This window comes from Desmodus rotundus, chromosome 7, assembly GCF_022682495.2.
Source record: "Desmodus rotundus isolate HL8 chromosome 7, HLdesRot8A.1, whole genome shotgun sequence".
NCBI lineage: Eukaryota > Metazoa > Chordata > Mammalia > Chiroptera > Phyllostomidae > Desmodus > Desmodus rotundus.
The window spans coordinates 66101038-66122179 of NC_071393.1; the positions used below are offsets into that span (position 1 = coordinate 66101038).

The 21142-nt window shown below is 41.8% G+C and overlaps 1 protein-coding gene and 2 pseudogenes across 5 annotated transcripts in view; 2 read left to right on the forward strand and 1 right to left on the reverse strand.

Annotated features, from left to right (window-relative positions):
* Positions 1-951: 951 nt before the first annotated feature.
* The window catches only part of LOC112312002 (non-secretory ribonuclease-like), a 37526-nt gene continuing 17335 nt past the window's right edge, over positions 952-21142 (reverse strand). For 4 of the 5 annotated variants that reach the window (XM_045201909.1, XM_024568521.2, XM_045201910.1 and 1 more), the window contains exons 2-3: positions 1801-1917; positions 952-1586 (exon numbers count right to left, since the gene is read on the reverse strand). In XM_045201909.1, coding sequence (XP_045057844.1) covers positions 1126-1581 — 456 coding nt within the window. In that variant the 5' untranslated portion in view covers positions 1582-1586; positions 1801-1917 and the 3' untranslated portion in view covers positions 952-1125. Of the gene's footprint in view, positions 1587-1800; positions 1944-21142 lie in introns of all 5 variants that reach the window. The other variant, XM_045201911.1, reaches the window with a different exon arrangement.
* On the forward strand, positions 14852-15007 carry LOC112311273 (mitochondrial import receptor subunit TOM5 homolog; annotated as a pseudogene).
* Positions 16791-17064, forward strand: LOC112311104 (LYR motif-containing protein 4 pseudogene; annotated as a pseudogene).

A 21142-nucleotide genomic window follows, 5' to 3' on the forward strand; every position in this document is an offset into this window, starting at 1 on the left:
CTGAGTGTGAAGGAGCCACTGATTCCCCCTTGGGGACAGCAGTGGAGGCAAGAATGGGCAAGAGTGGCCTCACCCTGGTGAGACATTTCAATGTCAGGCTTCCTCCCTGCCCTTCCATCCAACATGGGACCAGATGGCCCTTTACCAGGACATAGAAATTGGCAGGGAAGACTTCCCCCTCTTCTCCAGGAAGCACTAGAACCTGCCTGTGGGCTACCTGAACAAGTGATCTCATTCCTTATTTGCTTCCCTCCCTGGACTCATCCCTAGTAAAACCACTAATACCTGTGGAATTGATATACTCACATACAGAAAAACTATCTCTGAGGTTATAGTTTCTTTTTTTCTGTTTTTGTCTCATTAAAAATGGCAAATTTTTACTTTTTATAAAAGAAGGTTTTATTCATTTTTTAGACAGGGGAAGGGAGGGAGAAAGAGAAGAAGAGAACCATCAATGTGTGGTTGCCTCTCACACACCGCCCCACTGGAGACCTGGCCCTCAAGCCAGGCATGTGCCCTGACTGGGAATTGAACCACTGACCCTTTGGTTTGCATGCCAGAGCTCAATCCACTGAGCTACACCACCCACAGCTTTACTTTTTTTTTTTTTTAAACACAAGTTTACATATATTATGGAAAATTTATGACTCATTAGTCAGAGAGAATCAAAGACATTTACTTCCCACTTACTCAACTGGGCCATTTACCTCTTGGAGTGTAAATATGCAGATCAGTTTATACTTCAGGTTTTCAACTTGAGGCAGAGAGGGAGAGAGAGGGAGGGAGAGAAAACTCTTGAGTTGCTTTATTTTACAAGAATCCTGCTATCCTCATTTCTCTCTATTTCCCTCAAATCCCCTATTAGAGGAAGAAAAAAAATGATCTGGACGAGATATGTCTATGTGACTCCGGAGGGGCACAAACAGACGTTCACAAAGACGTGTAGGTGATTCTACAAAGAAGTTTATTGTAGGTGCAAAGGAGCTTCAGCTCAGTGGAGAGTAAAAGGGATTGTGGGCTGGTGGTGAGGACTTATGCTAATATCCAGGATGGATGGTGGCCAGGGACCATGGTTGTGACTGTGGGGCTGGTGCAGAAGCTTGGCACAGAGTGCTGACCCAGAGCTTAGTAGAGTCTATCAAAGTGAACCAGAACATTTGTGTTGTCACAGGCAATGCTGTAGTTCTTCAGTACAAAATATTGCTGGTATTGGCACTGCAAGTAAGTTTGAGCCTGTCTTGTGACATTGCAGTAGGTAACATTCACTGCAGCTGGGCTCCTGTGACAGTTATGGCCTCGCCTAAAACAGGTTATATTTGGGGTATGACAAAGATTAGTTACAGCAGCTAATGTAGTTGTGTTGAGAAAAGTATTTTCTTTTTTGCATATCCTTGGAGGAAGATTATAGTGGTTGATCGCCCGCATTGCGATGTTGCATAGATTGTTGGTCATATTAATGTGCTGAATTACAAACCATTGAGCTGGGGTTATACCAGGAGGTGGGGCATGGACCAAGATCATCATTCCCAAGAGCCCCAGCAGCAGGAGACAAAGCTGGGAATTCTGCTGTGTTGGAACCATGTTTCCTGTAAAAAAGAGAATATCCTGCTTCCCTGCCCCATAGTGACAACCCTCTCATCTCTTCCCCTGCAGGCAGCCTGCTGTAACTGAGGTTCTATGTCCTTCCCCTTCAGCGGCCCCAAACATGTCTTGTGTTTTGGGCACTAATTCAGCTCTGTCCTCCCACTTTTTGTCCCATCGGGGCCCTCCTGTCCCGGGTCAGGAGGCTCATTGTCTTACCCAGTCTCTGCTGTGGCAGCTCTGAGAACAGATCCAGCTGGTCGTCCTGGGGTTCAGGGGCAGCTGGCCTACCCTGTCCTGTGGACTGGAGATATCAAGCAGTTCCTGTGGGCGGGGCTGGCAGAGCGAGGAAGGGTCTGAGTCTAAGATGTGAAGAAACCCACAGATTGGCACATGGCCCAGTTGTGCAATGAGCCTCTTGTTTTATCCTTTGCCGATCAACACATATCCAAGGACAGCTGGCTGCTGCTTTAGTGGTTCAACTCTAATTGCCAGCGTCCACACATGACAGAGCTCTGCCCATGGGTCTGCTTTGTGTTGATGAAAAACACACAGTGGCTCCAGAATAGCCTTTGGTTTTATAACTGAACTTGGGGCAGACTCTGAGGGACAGAAAGACAAGCCTATTTCTCAGAACAAATAGGGCCAGAGGGCTGACTGCACAGGAATCCCAGGGCCCCCGCACTTGCATGATCTCCCTGGTTCTATCCCAGCCAAAAGTTCCCCTTATCACCTTCCTGTGCTGCCAGCTTGAGCTCTGAGTTTCTTTCTCCTTAAAATCCTGAAGGTATATAGTGGTTTCTGACGTATCTTTGATGTTTGTTTTGGGGGCTCCCCTTTTATTGGAATCACTTTGACTTGTTTTAACACTGGCTTGATTTTTGTTCACTTCTGTGAAGTAGCATAACTTGAAAATACCCAGGGTAAAGCCTTTGTGGACAATCTGCCACAGAATAACCATGTGGTGTCATTTAAAGGAAAATGTGGAAAGAGGGGACAGATATCCCACTGGGGCAGGCCTCCTACGAAGAGATGTTAAATTTTGGTCCAACTTCTAGGTTAGAAAGCTGGAATTAGACCCTTCAATGGTATCACATAACCTTCCAACAAAAATAAGCGACATCATTTTTTTACTACCTTTCTATATTCCTGTTGTCTGGAAATGCAGTTATTTCACTCTTGATCTCCTTATGTCAACATGGGCACAGTGGTGACCCGCTCAGGACCCAGTGCAGAGCACATGGAGTCTGCCTTACTGTCCTGTTCTTGTTCAGATTCATGTATATCTTTTATTATTAAGTGAGTTTTTTAGTATGTTTTTTAGTGTATTCTTTGTGAAAATCATTTTTATAATCAATGAGGACATAAAAATGCATTAGATGTAGTGTCACCTCTTTGTGCCACTTCAGGTAGAAAGACCTGTACTCAAATGTCTATGTTATGAGGTGAATGATATATTCTGCAGTCACCTGAGTTGTATCTGGTCACAAACCTCTTCTGATGAGCACATATATCATTACTTACAATATTGGGTTTTTGATGTTATCTTTTCAAATTGGAATAGTTCCTATGAAAATTTGCATTTCTGTCCTATTTAAAAATCAGGAAATGTTGATTGGTGCACTGAGTTTCATTACCATAAGGGATCAATTGGAGCTGAGTCAGCAACTTCCCCTGTAGAAGGGGGCAATTGTTCAGGGGTCTCCTCCCCTGGCCCTACTCCTCCCTACTGATTCACGTCCTATCTGTTCACTCAGAGATGGAACCTGCCTGGCTTCTTCAGACAATGTGTTTATGACCTCTCAGCCTTGTTACTAAGAAGCAACTCACATAATACCCTGCCAAACTTGCAACCATGCTTTTCCTTTAATAAGTGTATTCAGAGCATGACTGCTAAGATTTTTCTGAATGTTTCCTCCATAGATTTCCTTTATACATTTTCAGCTGCCCTTCTTTGCCCCCAGGGCAAGCACAAATGGTGTAATTTGATATTTAAGATCTTTTAGAGAGGACTTCTTTATATAAAGCAGGAATAAATATATGCCTATGTGAATTTAAATACACTGTAACTTGGTGTAATTTTGTCTCTTCTAGATCACAGAAACTTTTCATGGGCGCTTTCTATTTCTCCTTTTTATAACACAACCTTCCTTGCAGGCCAACTTAGTGCATATTTCTGGGCAGAATACCTATTTCCACACAGCATCCATATTTCCATTGAGAGGAATAGCCAGAATTATGCCCCAATATTATTAAGTCACTTGTTGAAATATAGGAACATTTCAAAGTGTTGTTCCACGAAAAGACTTCTGCATTAGTGGTAAAAACCAGTGTTGAGTACATTGACCTTGGCGTTTGCCAATGTCTTTTTGAAAAAGGGCCCATGTACAACAATGTGATGTTCATTGTTTGCAATTTCTTCATCTCCGGGTACTCTTGCAATGCCTTCTGTTAACCTGCTGATAGATGCTAACTGTCAATACCTTCCTGCCCATGGCTTTTTAGTGCAGGAACTGCTTGGGTGAATAGCATTATACACTGCTTGCTTGTACCTCTTGTGTAGTCTTGTAATAACATGATGCAAGTTAATTGAATTAGCAGCGAATGAAATGAGATTTAACTAAATGTAAGATCAAAAGACATTTGGTGTGCTGGGCTCTCCCTGGTCTCTTGGAGTCGACAAGGCAGCCCCAGCCCTGCTTCCTTTTTTTATAGCAGTGCTTACATATGCCCCCTGAAGACCATTGAACAAAAGCAGAACTTGATATTTTGATCAGGTTTCTGGATTGGCATAGGAAAAGAATGAGCCTTTCTCTTTTCCTCAATTAGAAGTTCTTCCCCACCCTGGAGAGGGGAGAAGGAGAATTCATATATAATTATGGATAGGTGTGTCTGAAGAGGGATGATACAGTGTTTTCCAAAAAAAAAAAAACTGTAAAGTTGCATTCAAGTGAAATTGACCCAATGCATATTGAGCACATGGGGCTCACAGCTCATGGGAAATTAAATAATTATACATGTGGGTTGGCATGTTTGTAAATAAACTGATTATATAAGCATTGTTGTACAGTGATAATGTATAAAGATTTTGAATTGCCTTGTTCAGTTTTCAATCCCAATTTTTTTCATCTGAGGCCTTTACTGTAAGAGTTGCTCAGTTACTATTCCTCTGTGCCTCTGTCTTCAAATCTATAAAACACAAATAACAATAATATAAACATAACAGTTTTGGGGGAAAATTTAATGTGGAATATACGCCTGTATGTAAAATATGTTGCAGAGCACATGGTAATAAAACTATCTTAATAAGGAATATAAACCCTATTCATCAAGGTGTCAATGTGGTATCTAGTGCTGCTTTTGTGATGTTTACTGTAAGCTAGAAGATGCTTGTTTGTTTTCCTTACTCCTCAAGACATTAGAAATAAAACTCAGGCTTTCATCTCTTTTTGACCAAGTCCTGCTTAGATGAACAGCAACTCTTATTGGCAACTCCCTTTATTCAGGGAGCCTTACCCAAAATGAAAGAAATCATTCTTTAACATGTTGCTTTACTCATGAAATCAGAACAAAGAGAAACAAACGATCACAAGAATTATATCTTTTATCACTTCAGTGGTAAATTTTAAGAACTATCTTAGCAAACAATCAGAGCACTCCTTTGAAATAAGAACAGAGTACTTTTGTGATTTACTTTCTCTTTTGTGTAGAATTTGAAAAATATGGCCAAATAGAGAACCAAGATGGCGGCATAGGTAGACACACTGCACCTCCTCGCACAACCAGAACTGACAGAAAATCGAATGGCAAGGAAGTCCGACACAAAGTAGATAAAAAAGAAACATACATCCAGACCGGTAGGAGGGGCGGAGACAGGCACGGGGCGGAGAGGACTCATGTGGCCCTGGTGGGACCGAGACCGGGAGAGTGTGGGATGAACAGGGCAGGAAGTCTGACCACTAGCAGACCCTGCAGTCCCACATTCACACACAGATAAACTGAGAGGGCCGTACTCAGAGTGGCGGAGAATGGGGCAGGCAGAGCGGTGGGTAGCACCCCAAGGCCCCACATTCGCGCACAGATAAACCAAGATGAACGGTGCGGAGCGAAGCAGACTGTGTAACCCAGGGCTCCAGCACGGGGAAATAAAGCCTCAGACCTCTGATTGAAAGCGCCCATGGGGATTGGGGCGGCAGCAGGAGAGACTCCCAGCCTCACAGGAGAGGCCATTGGAGAGACCCACAGGGACCTAGAGTGTGCACAAGCCCACCGACTTGGGAACCAGCACCAGAGGGGCCCAGTTGGATTGTGGGTAGCACAGGGAGTGGCTGAAATCCGGTGGAGAGTGGAGCGGGCGCCATTGCTCCCTCTCAGTCCCTCCCCCATGTATAGCATCACAGCACAGAGACCAGCGTTACCCCATCCCAGTAAACACCTAAGGCTCCGCCCATTCAAGTAACAGAAGCACCAAGACAAAAAAAAATGGCCCAAATGACAGAACACTTCAAAGCTACAGAAAAAATACAACTAAGCGAGGAAGAGATAGACAACCTATCGGATGCACAGTTCAAAACACTGGTTATTAAGACGCTCACAGAATTGGTTGAATTTGTTTGAAAAGTAGATGAAAAAATGAAGCCTATGCTAAGAGAAACAAAGGAAAATGTACAGGGAACCAATAGTGATGCGAAGGAAACTGGGACTCAAATCAATGGTGTGGACCAGAAGGAAGAAACAAACATCCAAACAGAAAAGAATGAAGAAACGAGAGTTTGGAAAAATGAGGGGAGGCTTAGGAACCTCCAGGACATCCTGAAACATTCCAACATCCGAATTATAGGGGTGCCAGAAGGAGAAGAGGAAGAACAAAAAATTGAAAATTAATTTAAACAAATAATGAAGGAGAACTTCCCCAGTCTGGCAAAGGAAATAGACTTCCAGGAAGTTCAGGAAGCTCAGAGAGTCCCAAAGAAGCTGGACCTAAGGAGGAACACACCAAGGCACATCATAATTACATTAGCCAAGATGAAACAGAAGGAGAGAATCTTAAAAGCAGCAAGAGAAAAGGACACAGTTACCTACAAAGGGGTTCCCATAAGACTGTCAGCTGATTTCTCAAAAGAGACCTTACAGGCAAGAAGGGACTGGCAAGAAGTATTCCAAGTCATGAAAGGCAAGGGCCTACATCCAAGATTACTATATCCAGCAAAGTTATCATTTAGAATGGAAGGGAAGATAAAGTGCTTCTCAGATAAGGTCAAGTTAAAGGAGTTCATCATCACCAAGCCCTTATACTATGAAATGTTAAAGGGAGTTACCTAAGAAAAAAAAGATAAAAAGCATGAACAGTAAGAATGACAGCAAACACACACTTATTAACAACCACACCTAAAACAAAAACAAAAGCAAACTAAGCAGACAACTAGAACAGGAATGGAACCACAGAAATGGAGCTCACATGGAGGGTTATCAACAGGGTAGTGGGAGGGGGAGAGAAGGGAAAGGTACAGAGAATAAGTAGCATAAATGATAGGTAGAAAATAGACAGGGGGAGAGTAACAATAGTGTAGGAAATGTAGACTTATAAGTATGACCCATGGACATGAACTATAGGGGGGGAATGTGGGAGGGAGGGGGTGGGCAGTATGGAGTTGAGTGAAGGGGCAGAAATGGGACAACTGTAATAGCATAATCAATAAATATATCAAAAAAGAGAAAAATATGGCCAAATCATTCACCTTGGGCTTCATTTTTTTCTACTATCCTTTTTCATTCATTCTTGTTAAAAATAGTTTTTAAAAATATATTTTATTGATTATGCTATTACAGTTGTTCCATTTTTTTCTCCCCTTTATTCCCCTCTGCCCTGCACCATCCCCCCCACCAGCATTTCCCCCTGCCTTAGTTCATGTCCATTGGTCATACCTATAAGGTCTTTGACTTCTCCAGTTCCTATACCATTCTTAAACTCCCCCTGTCTATTTAGTACCTAGCATTTATGCTGCTTATTCTCTGTATCTTTTTCTGTGTTCTCACCTCTCCCCTACCCTGCTGTTAACCTTCCATGTGATCTCCATTTCTGTGATTCTGTTCCTGTTCTAATTGCTTAGTTTGTTCTTGTTTTTTTTTGTTTGTTTGTTTTTTAGGTTCAGTTGTTAATAGTTGTGAGTATGTTGTCATTTTACTGTTTGTATTTTTTATCATCTTCTTTTTCTTAGACAAAAACCTTTAACTTTTCATATAAGGGCTTGGTGATGATGAACTCCTTTAACTTTACTATCTGGAAAACACTTTATCTGTCCCCTCATTCTAAATGACAGCTTTGCTGGATAGAGTAATCTTAGATGTAGGTCCTTGCCTTTCATGACTTAGAATACTTCTTTCCAGCCCCTTCGTGCCGGTAAGGTCTCTTTTGAGAGATCAGCTGAAAGACTTATGGGACCTCTTTTGTAGGTAACTGTCTCCTTTTCTCTTGCTGCTTTTAAGATTCTCTCCTGGGAGAACCAAGATGGCGGCGTAGGTAGACACACTGAGCCTCCTCCCACAACCAGAACTGACAGAAAATCGAACGGCAAGGGGGTCCGACACCAAGGAAATAAAAAATAAACATTCATCTAGACCGGTAGGAGGGGTGGAGACGGGCACCGGGGTGGAGAGGACTCACGTGGCTGTGGTGGGACCGAGACTGGCGGAGTGTGGGACGAATGGGGCAGGCAGTCCGAGCACTAGAAGACCCTGCAGCCCCACACTCCGCAGATAAACCTAGAGGGCCGGACTTGGAGTGGCGGAGAGCAGGGCAGGCAGAGTGCGGGTGGCACACCGCAGCCCCACATTCGAACATAGATAAACCGGATGAACGGCAGGGAGTGAAGCAGACCTCACAACTCAGGGCTACAGCTCGGGGAAATAAAGCTTCAAACCTTTGATTGAAAATGCCCGTGGGGGTTGGGGCGGCAGCAGGAGAGACTCCCAGCCTCACAGGAGAGGTCGTTGGAGAGACCCACAGGGGCCTAGAGTGTGCACAGGCCCACCCACTCAGGAACCAGCACCAGAGTGGCCCAGTTTGATTGTGGGTATCGGAGTGAAAGATTGAAATCCCGAGGAGAGTGAAGTGGGCGCCATTGCTCCCTCTGGGCCCCTCCCCCACATACAGCATCACAGCGACCAGCATTGCCCCGCCCTGGTGAACACCTAAGGCTCTGCCCCTTAAAGTAACAGACACGCCAAGACAAAAAAAGAAAAAAAAAATGGCCCAAATGACAGAACACTTCAAAGCTCCAGAAAAAATACAACTAAGCGACGAAGAGATAGCCAACCTATCGGATGCACAGTTCAAAGCACTGGTTATCAATATGCTCACAGAATTGGTTGAATCTGTTCGAAAAGTAGATGAAAAAATGAAGCCTATGCTAAGAGAAACAAAGGAAAATGTACAGGGAACCAATAGTGATGGGAAGGAAACTGGGACTCAAATCAATGGTGTGGACCAGAAGGAAGAAACAAACATCCAACCAGAAAAGAATGAAGAAACAAGAATTCTGAAAAATGAGGAGAGGCTCAGGAACCTCCCGGACGCCTTGAAACGTTCCAACATCCGAATTATAGGGGTGCCAGAAGGAGAAGAGGAAGAACAAAAAATTGAAAACTTATTTGAACAAATAATGAAGGAGAACTTCCCTAATATGGCAAAGGAAACAGACTTCCAGGAAGTCCAGGAAGCTCAGAGAGTCCCAAAGAAGCTAGACCCAAAGAGGAACACACCAAGGCACATCATAATTACATTACCCAAGATTAAACGCAAGGACCTACATCCAAGATTACTGTATCCAGCAAAGCTATCATTTAGAATGGAAGGGAAGATAAAGTGCTTCTCAGATAAGTTCAAGTTAAAGGAGTTCATCATCACCAAGCCCTTATTATATGAAATGTTAACAGGAGTTACCTAAAAAAAAGAAGATAAAAAATAGGAACAGTAAAATGACAGCAAACTCACAGTTATTAACGACCACACCTAAAACCCAAACAAAAGAAAACTAAGCAAACAACTAGAACAGAAACAGAACCACAGAAATGGAGATCACATGGAGGGTTGTCAATAGGAGAGTGGGAGGGGGAGAGGGGGGAAAGGTACAGAGAATAAGTAGCATAAATGGTAGGTAGAAAATAGACAGGGAGAGGGTAGGAATAGTATAGGAAATGTAGAAGCCAAAGAACTTTATACATGACCCATGGACATGAACTATAGGGGGGGAATGTGGGAGGGAGGGGGTGGGCAGGAGGGAGTGGAGTTGGGGGGGGAATGGGACAACTGTAATAGCATAATCAATAAATATATTTAAAAAAAAGATTCTCTCCTTCTTTTTAATTTTGGGTAATGTAATCATCATGTGCCTTGGTGTGTTCCTCCTTGGGTCTAACATCTCTGAGACTCTCTGAGCTTCCTGAACTTCCTGGAAGTCTATTTCCTTTGCCAGATTAGGGAAGTTCTCCTTCATTATGTTTTCAAATAAGTTTTCAATTTCTTGCTTTTCCTCTTCTCCTTCTGGCACCCGTATGATTCAGTCGTTGGAACGTTTAAATTTGTCCTGGAGGTTCCTAGCCTCTCCTCATATTTTTGAATTCTTGTGTCTTCATTCTGTTCTTGTTGAATGTTTACTTCTTCCTTCTGCTCCAAATTGTTGATTTGAGTCCCAGTTTCCTTCCCTTCACTGTTGGTTCCCTCTACATTTTCCTTTATTTCACTTTGCATAGCCTTTACTTTTTCCTCTATTTTTTGACCATACTCAACCATTTCTGTTAGCATCCTGATTAAAGTGTTTTGAACTCTGCATCTGATAGGTTGGGTTCTCTTCATCGCTAGTTCTAATTTTGGAGGTTAAATCTGTTCTTTCATTTGGACCATATTATTTTGTCTCTGTGTGCCTGTTACGTTGTAAGGATCAGAGCCTTAGGTATTCACCAGGTGGGGTGAATACCCCAGAGGGACCAATGCTGCTTGCTCAGCTCTCAGCCAGCTTTCAGTCACTTCCCCTGCTACCCACAAGCAAATTGGGCCCTCCTGGTGCTGATTCCTGAGTGGGTGGGTTTGTGTGCCTTTTAGGACCCTGTGGGTCTCTCCAATGAATTCTCTTGTGAGGCTGGGAGTTTCTCCCACTGCCTCAATCCTCACAGGTTTTTATAGTCAGAGGTTTTGAGGCTTTCTTTTCCTATGCTGGAATCCTGGGTTGTGCAGGCTGTCTTGCTCCCCAGTTGTTCCTCCCAGTTTACCCACATGCATATGCGGCACTGCCTGGTCCACCAGCTGCTGCCTTGCCTTGAGTCCTCTCTTCCCTGGCTGCCCATCTCTGCCCTTCCTACCAGTCTGAATGAATGTTTCTTCTTTAACTCCTTGGTTGTTGGACTTTCATATAGTTTGATTTTCTGGCAGTTCTGATCATTTTTTTTTTTTTAATTGGTTGCTGTCCTTTTGGTTGTGGGAGGAGGCAAAATGTATCTACCCGTGCCCCCATCTTGGCCAGAAGTTCCCATTTTTCAAGGTAGTATTTTCAAATTACATCTCCTAATGTAGTTGTGGAGAGTGGGGGGGAGGGGGAGGAAGAAAGAAAGAAAGAAAGAAAAAAGAGAAAGAGAGTTAGAATATTAGACCCAGAGACAGGAATCTGACACCAAGCCATTACTCAGAAACCCTGAGCACCTATTGAGAAGTTTCCTGATGATGGGCCACATATATGGAAGAGTGGAGAACCTTTATTGTGAGTCAGAAAAACATGTGGCGGAAACATGAAATACTCTGTTAAAATTGAAATGGTCACATTTTTTCCTTCTTCATGGCATTTAAAACAGGCGGGCATACAGAAGGGGAAATGTTGTGTAAGATGCAAGGCCTATGGATCTGTCAGCTCCTTTCCGAGCTAGCATCTTACAGAAAAGAGTTGGCAGTGACACCCACCTCCCTCACAGGCTGAGTTATCAGGTGTCTGTCTGATAGATGCAAATACTTTAGAGATGGTTGTTTTTAGGTTAATTGGTATGCTTAAGTAAGGAGCAAGAATCACTTTGGGTTTGAAATAACCTTGTATGATAGGTCCATGAAGGAGTGAGTGAGTGGAAGGAACCCCTTTTACTGACAAGTAGTTCTCTCTTCTTGCCTCTTACCCATAGAAATGAAGAGGTATGAACTGGAAGGAGCATGTGAAAACAACAGTTGCCCTGAGTACAAGAAGAGTAACTGTAGATAGGGGCAGGTGGGGAAATTTTACATTAGGTGTTTGGTCCAAGTTTGCAGAAATGGGTATCTTGTTGAAAGGGACCATTGCCAGGTCTCTGACCCTGCTCTTCTTTTACCTACTTTCACAGGAAACATAAATCTGATGTGGACCCTCCTCCTATTCCTCTTCCTGGAGCAACCTGTCTTCACCCCAGGCCTGCCCTTCTCAACACAACATGTAGACAACCCCAGGTCATGGGTCCCTGAAGGATACCACTGGTAGATACTGGGATATGATGATGAGGCGACCATGGTGATCTATGGGTATAAATGCAAGTGGATTGAAACCTTCATTCAGGAGGTTTTGCCACCATAGCAGATTTCTGCAGAAATCCATCTGTGCCCTGTACCAATGGCCACTCTGTGCTCAACTGTCACAACAGTACTCACAATGTCAGAGTCACTGACTGCTTTGCCAATGCAGGTATCCAACACCCCCACTACTGCTACCACAACAAGGACTCCACCAGGCCTGTTTGTGTGACCTGTGAGAAGGGGGCACTTGTCCACCTGGATGGCAAGCACCCTCCCAGACTACTTCATAGGAGGCTGAGTTACTTGCCTTCTGCACCTCTTTGAAATCCTGCCAGTCTTCTTTGTAAATGTTTCTTTGCATATGAACCCCTCCTTGGTCCTAGTAGCCAGCTCCTGCTTCTCTCTCACAGCCTCCCCTTCCAATCCCAACTCTGCTCACCACCCCACACTCTCCATCCCACACTCTGCTCCCAGCTCCAAGATCTAGGGTGCATTTGTTGATTCCACTGGAGACCCTGAAGGAAGGGGATCCTGTTTAGGAGGAAGAAGTCCCCAGAAGGATAGTTACTCCAAGCAGTTCCCTCCCTCTCTTTAAGAGTCCTCATGTGGTGGCTCCACCAAGGAAACAAGGTCTTGAGAATAGTCATTTGCTTAGAAAATTTTCGGGTCTCAAATCTTCCACCTCCTGCTTTCCTCCTTATGTTAATCATCAAGCACAATAGTGCTTCTTTTCCCAAAAGTGGGAGATATTGTCAAGAGCAAACCATGTGGATAGGGAAGTCAGTGGCAAGACTTCAGCCTTATCCAATTCAGAGGACAAGTCTTACATCTACTTTAAGTGGAGTCTTTTATTTACTAAGTGCAACCTCCTGACCCACTGGCTGATCTACTTTGAGTTTTAGATTAAATAGTCCTATTGGCTTCTCTCACTGCAATCTCATCTGGAAGGAGTTTCCTCTCCCTGAATATGGGTCTCACTTCTCCAGAAAGGCTAATTCTTAATCCCTCTCTGCTTTTCTGGTTCTGCCCCAAGTTCAACTCTACTTTTTAAAAATATTTTATTTATTTATTTTTAGAGAAAAGGGGAGGGAGGGAGAAAGAGAGGGAGAGAAACATTGATGGGCTGCCTCTCATACACTCCCAACCAGGGATCTGGCCAGCAACACAGGCATGTGCTCCGACTGGGAATTGAACTGGCAACCTTAAACTTTACAGGACAATGCCCAACCCACTGAGCCACAGCAGTCAGGGCTCTATGTTTTTTTTTCCCTTTTATCCATTTTCTGTCTTACAGAGGCGCTAGAAAAGCAGACCTCAGCAGTGTTCTGGTTGTTTTATATGAGTAGGGAAGAGTATCTCACCATCAGCAGCACTTGTGTGAGGATAAGTTACGGTGCCAGGCAACCCAGCCCCCTCCCCCAGTGTGGTCACAAGGCCCCTGTCAGCAGATCTGCAGTGACTGTGCCAAACCATGTGGCTTCTCTGAGCCACAGTATTGTTTTCTGAGAAATGAGAGTGAAGAAAGATGATTTCTAAGACAGGACCCAGTTAAAACATTGTTTTCAATGTTTTTTCTTCTAAAGGACTTTCTCTGAATACCTCCCAGAAAGAAATATTGGATATCAATATAAAATCTATTTCCTTAGGACATTTATGCTTTTTAAAGAGTCAAAGTTGCTTTTGTGGATGTATTCAACAATAGTTGCCTTTGGTATAACTAAAAAACAAACTTAATCACACACAAACACAGGTACACAGAAAGGGAGAGAAATGTTCTCACTTACCCCTACCCCCCTCTTATCAAAAGACCAGTAAGAAATGAATTTTTACCCTCATATGTATTTTGTATATTTTAATATTAACTAAAATGCACAAACTCCTATCTTTCAAAGAAAAACAAATTAAATGTCTCAGAGTGCTCACATTTGAAGAAGTTTAAAGTTTTAATTGTATAGCTGAGGTAGCATAAAAAATAAGGAACTTAATACACTAATTTATTATATGTTGATTTCTTTTAAAAATTTTATTGTTATTCTATTACAGTTGTCCTAATTTTTCCCCCTTTGCCCTCCTACACCCAGACTTTGGCAATACCACTCACCCCCCCAACAATTGTTGATTTCTATAGTAGGAAAAAACAGTGTTGGCCTGTGGTTCCATCATCAATTCATTGGGTAAATAGAAAGTTTCAGGAATACAGACTTATCAGAGACCCAGAAATGAGAGACAAGTCTAGTAATAGAGTTCATAATATGGAATTAGAGGATTCCCATTAATTAATTTTGGGAACAAGTTAATAGTAAGTAATTATTCATTAGAAAGTTCCAGTATACATTTCTCTAAGTTACCAAGTGGATGGTAAGAATTGAAAAAGACACAAAATAATAAAATTCCTGATAAATGAATAGAAATATGTCACTTATACTTTCATCACCTATTAAAACATTATTAATATTTTACTGTGTAATTCTCCATAACTTTGCCTATGCTATGTACATTTTAAATAAAATATGGAATACTGCACTGACCAATGTGGTGTTGGCTGGGGGGTCATCCTGTAAAGCAAAAGGTCACCAGTTTGATTCCTGGTCAGGGCACATGTCTGGGTTTCAGTTCTGTCCCTGTTCGGGGCATATGTGAGAGGCAGCTGATCAATGTTTCTCTCTCTTCCTCCCTTCCCCTGCCTCTAAAAATAAATAAATATAAAAGCAGAACATAGCAGTTGGAAGCTGGTGAGGCGGCGCTGCAATGTTTTGTATTGAGGGCCTTGCACCGAAGCTGGACCCTGAGGAGATGAAATGAAAGATGCTCGAGGATGTGATTTCCTCCACACGGAACTTCCTCATCTATGTGGCCCTGCTTTGAGTCACTCCTTTTATCTTAAAGAAATTGGACAGCATATAATATAAAGATTGGATATTACATGTGAATGCATGATATGAAAAACCTGGTTACAGTTTCTGCTCTGCAAATGAATCTGCAAATGAATAGGCCCAGAAAGATATAAGAGACTCTTTGAATGGACATAAAACTTCTGCTTATTAAGAACAAGTTTGGTTGTGGTAACTGACCTTCATAGCTAAAATAGAAAACTATTTGGGAAGTACGAAAAGACATTTCTTATGCCTGTGATACTCAGCCTCCATGAATGTTGCTGTAATTGTAAATAATGTCAAATTCCATTTTCTAGCAAGTATTAATTATATAAGAGAATTTTGTCTGCAGTAGCCCTGTCTCGTCGGTCATTTCTGTTGATCTTTTTACTTCTGTCTGGAATGTATTCATTGAAGAGCTCCTTATGATTAGTTATGTTTTACAGAAGCCAGCACACAACCACAACAACATTTAAGCACAGGACCATTAGTCTATATTTTTAATAAATGTACCAATTAAGAAAAAACAAACAAAAATAAATAAATAAAATCTTAAAAAAATAAGTGCTATATACGTTATAATACTGCTTCAGGTTCTGCTTTTTCTCTCAAAATGCATTTGGGCTCCTGATAAAATTAAGTTTCTTAACCTTGATAGTGGTGAACAAAGATATGTTCACTTTGGATTAATTTTTAGAGTTATATATTTAAAATTTGTTAGTTTTTCTGCATATATGTTATAACAAAAAAAGCTTATTAAAAATGTATCCTAAACATTTATCCCAATTCATGTCTTTATAACATTTCATATTATGGATGTAGCATGATCCATTAAACAAATTCCTTATTGTTGGGCATTCATAACACTTAAAACATGTACACATTCTAAAATAAAACCCATCCACATTTACATTTATATTATTGTGTCATAAGTCAGGTTCCCTGACAAACAGACACTGAGATAAAGACTTGTATTCAACTGGGACATAATCAATAGAAGAAAAAAGCAAACAAAATATAACCAGAGACATTGAAGTTAAGAACAATCTAACAAGAGCCAGGGCGGCGGGGGGGGGGGGGGGGGGGGGCGGGCGGGGCGGGGACAGTGGGAAGAGGGGATTATAGGAAGTACTATAAAGGACACATGGACAAAACCAAGGGGGAGGGTGGAGGTGGGGGAGGGAGGTGGGTTCACCTGTGGTGGGGTGGAGGGATGGGGAGAAAAGGCATACAACTGTAATTGAATAACAATAAAAATTAAAAAAAAAAAAAGACTTGTATTCAGGAATTTTACTGGGAAGTGGTCTTGAGATCAATACCTATAGAAGGTTCCACAGTGACCCTAAGTGCAGACAGGTACTCACTTAGGCTGAGGCCCCTGGCCTGATAGCCAGACTGAACCCCACTGTATTTTATTTCATTTGTGGTTTTTGCATACACTGGTATTTTGTGGTTGGGTTAAACTGAGGACCCACTTCTTTCTTCCTTCCTTCCTTCCTTCCTTCCTTCCTTCCTTCCTTCCTTCCTTCCTTCCTTTCCTTCCTTTCTTTCCTTCCTTTCTCTCTCTCTCTCTTTCTCTTTCTTTCTTTCTTTCCTTCTTTCCTTCTTTCTTTCTTTCTTTCTTTCTTTCTTTCTTTCTTTCTTTCTTTCTTTCTTTCTTTCTTTCTTTCTCTCTCTCTCTCTCTCTCTCTCTCTCTCTCTCTCTCTCTCTCTCTCTCTCTCTTCTCTCTCTTTCTCTCTCTCTTTCTTTCCTTTCTCTCTTTCTTTCTCTTTCTCTTTCTTTCTCTCTTTCTTTCTTTCTTTTTCTTTCCAGAATGGCAGCCTCCAGTCATGCACAAGTGTTGATGTGTGCCAAGAAATGCTAAGAGAGAGCGAGCATTTCAGCTCTCACAATTACAGAACTTAGGCTATCAGGAGGATAAGGGATGCCTTCAAAGAAAATAAGAATGTAAATAAATCCTGTAGAAATTCAGACTAGTGAATAAAACCAAAAGAGACCTGGAAATGATTCGTGGACAGGTTCACACTGGTCAACTGCATTTGACTGCTGAGATTATCACTGAGAATAAAGAGAAGTCCAAGGCCTAAGGACCGCCACCACCAGCAACCCTGGACCACCTTCAACATCCATTCTACACTTGGGATGGGGGATCCCAACAGACCATGAGTGGCCTCTTGCAGCAGCTTAAAGTAATAGCCTCTTGCTCATCCTGCCCTGTAGGAACTGATCAATTGAATGAGGTTTCCATTCTTCTGCAGTCTTAGTGAAAAAGAGTGGCTATCTCTCCTTGGTTCAAGAGTTAGAATGAAGAGCTGGGGCTCACTTAAAATAGTGCTGTATAGTGCTGTATGTTACTGTCTCCTCTCCAACTCACCCCTCAGTATATCACCACTTGTATAGAGCATTTCTAGACTTTGCTTCTTGGTCCTTGACAATAAACAGAATTGTCTCCCTAAAATAACAACCCTATAATAGGGAATGAAGGAAGCGTGACTGAGTAGAAGGAGGAGTTGAATTTTGATGCAGCCACAATAAAGGTCTCAGCCAATCCCACAAGAAGCTCTAGAGCTAGAATGATTCTTCAGACTTGTCCTGAATTAAGGTAAAGGGGCCAGGTCTTAAAACCCCCTCATTATTTATTCACTAGATATGGACTGCTGGGGACAGGGAGTGGGAGCAGGAGGGGAAGACACTTTACTTTAGGCAGGATGGTTCTCAGCCACTGTGGGTGATTCCCTGAGAAGGACATGGCTGAGAGCTGTCTGTCACCACCACACCAGCAGCTGGGGAGTGAGTGCTTTGGTCCTGAAGTGGGGAAATTATAACACACATCACAGCATCCACTACACCTTGTCCTATTAACTTTTAGGCAAAAATTCCTTGACATGTTCAGAGGGCATGGGATTTTAACCCAGCTCTAGACATAGCTACAAAACCTGGGGCAAGGATCATGTTTCTGGCTTATTAGTTGAGAATCTTTAGTCCAGACAGAGCATGAATAATTTGCTCTAAATTCACAGCTAAGTGACAGGGTTGGGAGTTGTTTCTCAGCTTTTCACAGCAACACACAGATTCCACATGAGCTGTCACAATTTCTCTGTCTTACCTGTCTAGTTTCCTTAATTATAAATGGCTGACTAACTTCCATGTGAAAGGAGATGCAACTGTCTCAAAAGTTCTGAGAGCTTCCAGGAATACCTTCTACTCCTAATAGCCAAGTTTCCCTATATTTTTTCCCTACTATATATTTTCCCAAGGTTCCCTACTATATATTTTCATAAATATTCTTCTGCTTGGCTTTCTTTGTTCACAGAAGAGGACATGTCGTACAGAAGACACATTTCCTCATAAAATCGCTTGTTTTCCTTCTTCAAGAAAGGAGCAGAGCAAAACCCAAGAGTCAAGAGAGTCTGAATGATCAGAAATTTTTAGAAACCAGTATCCCATGAATAGATTTTTAAAAAAGACTTGATAAGATTTAAAATATGTAGATTTTCTTTCAAGGAATAGAAAGATATTTCCTAAATATGACAAAGGTATCCAGATCAAGATGATTAGTGGTTTCCTTTGGTGTGCCAAATCTAAGCATTTGCAGCAGTTATCTTTAGGCAAATCGATCAGGCAAATTTACGTGAAAAAGAGTGGAAGGAGCATGAAACACCAATGTTTATCTATCTAAATATCTTTCTGAAATTAGAAGCAAATAATGATACTGGCAATATTTATTATTATTTGATATTGTTTTGGAAGACCTAGCCAATCAATAAGATATGAAAGAAAATGTGTTTAAGAAATTTGGAAAGGAAGAAATTACAGTAGCATTATCTTTAAGTGATATTACTTAAGTGAGAAAAAAGCCCTGGCTGGTGTGTCTCAGTGGATTGAGGACCAGCCTACAAACCAAAGGGTTGCTGACTCAATTCCCAGTCAGGGCACATGCCTGGGTTGTGGGCTGGGTCCCCAGTAGGGGGCATGCTAAAGGCAACCACACATTAATGTTTCTCTGCCTCTCCTTCTCCCTCCTTTCCCCTCTGTCTAAAAATGAATGAATGAATAAATAAAAGAAATAAAATAAAAAGAACACAGTGAATTAAAAACTTTTAAAATTAGCCCTGGCTGGTGTGGCTCAGTGGACTGAGTACCAGCCTACAACCCAAAGGGTTGTTGGTTCGATTCCCAGTCTAGTAGGGCACATGCCTGGGTTGCGGGCCAGGTCCCCAGTGGGGGTGTGTGCAAAAGGCAGCCACACAGTGATGGTTTTCTCCCTCTCTTTCTCCCTTCTTTCCCCTCTCTAAAAAATAAATAAATAGAATCTTCAAAAAAATACCTTTTAAAATTATATTAAAAAAAACTTAGAAGTGGCTAGATATAAATGTGTGTATGATTTATTATAAAGAGTTCTACATTTGAAGTCATTATGTATGAAGTCATAAACTTAAAATGACCTACATTATAAAAATATTTTATTTGAAAATTGCTAATGTTTGAAAGAAGGCAAGATAAGGGTAGCAACAGAAAATTCTTGCTGATTAGTGCTTATATTACTCTCAATATAATATTCCTTTGGTGAATTCATCACACCTCATCGTCCCAGGATTTGTTGGATTAAAGCCTGGTTTTGTTTCCAGAGGCAAAAATGTGAGTCTAAATAAATTCATCCATCACCCAAGTATAACCCAAATTAAAAGATACGCTACTAAATACCATAAAGTAATGAAATTCAAGCAAAGACTGAGGAATTGCTCCAGACTGAAGGCAAATAAAGAGACATGACACCTAAAAGCAACATGTGATTCTGAGCTGGGGTCTTTTGCTATAAAAGACACTATTGAGTAAACTTGCAAAACCTGAATGAGACCTGAAAATAGATGGAAGTAATGTATCAATGATGTATTCCTCATTTTGATGACTATTTGATGATTATGGTTAAATAGGAGAATGTCCTTGTTTATATGAAATACCCACTAGTGTATTTGGCGGGGTTGGGGTGTGGCAGGAGGTGATAGGCAACATGTCCTCAATGTGGTTTATGTCTCAATCGGTTCAAGAAAAAGAAACTTCTTGGAACTTTACTTGCAACATTATGTAAATTTGAAAACTTTTTTCAAAATGAAAAGAAAGTTATATTTTAAAAAATATGGGAAAGTCCAAACAGAGGACTTTTAAATCTAAGAAAAACTGAGTCAAAATTTTATATGCAGGTATATTGCAAAATATTCAAAACAAGAGATGACAATCAGCACAAGAAAGTTGAGGAGAAAAGGACATAAGTGCGATGGTCTTGAATAATCACTTAAGATATTTGTAAGGACAGGCTAAGACATGATACTTGGGTGGTCTGGCCTGTTAAAGAGCCAGAGAGCGTGAAAACATAATAGAAGTAGATAAAGTCCAAAATAATACACTAATTCCAAGAAACATTCTAAGTGGGGCTTTTAAAGTTCTGATTTACTGTCTGGACTTAACATGAAAGGGGTGATAAATAGCAGTCAGCACAGATGCACATGAAAGTCACATGAGACTAATTTTATCTACTGCTTTGACAAGTCAGCATTAAGAAATGCAGGGAGTAGGTAAATTCAGTACTTGGAACCTTGTACAACCACCTCAAAATTACAACTAAACTACAGAATAATCATCACTTAGAGTCACCTGAAATCTGGGTCAACAGAAGCCCTATAAATAAGGATAGGAAGAAGAAGCCATATGAAGACAGGTAGAAAGGGTGGAGACTCAAAATGGACTGGTCCTACACCCATGTGTGGTCATTAAAAATTGTGAGGAATATTTTAGCTTCAGAGGTCCTCCCTAAGGAACCAGGATCCCAGCCCCACAACAGGCTCCCCAGTACAGAGTTGCAGTGCCAGGAATGGAAGTCCCTATAACTTTGGGCTGTAAAAACCAGCTGAATGAGGAGGGCTTCTGGAGTCCCAGGCTTTGCTCTTAAAGGGCCCACACAAGACTTATTTGCATTCATTTACTCTGAGCTCCAGCACTGGAGCAGCAGCTCAAAAGGCAACAGGGACACACGGGAAGGGACCAAATTGTTTGGCATCGGGGTAAAAGTTAGAGAGGCAACCTTCTCCCAGACAGAAGTGCTGGTAGAGGCCATTGTTCCTTTGCTGAGCCCTCCCCTACAGAGCCAACCTGCAGGCACCACATCTG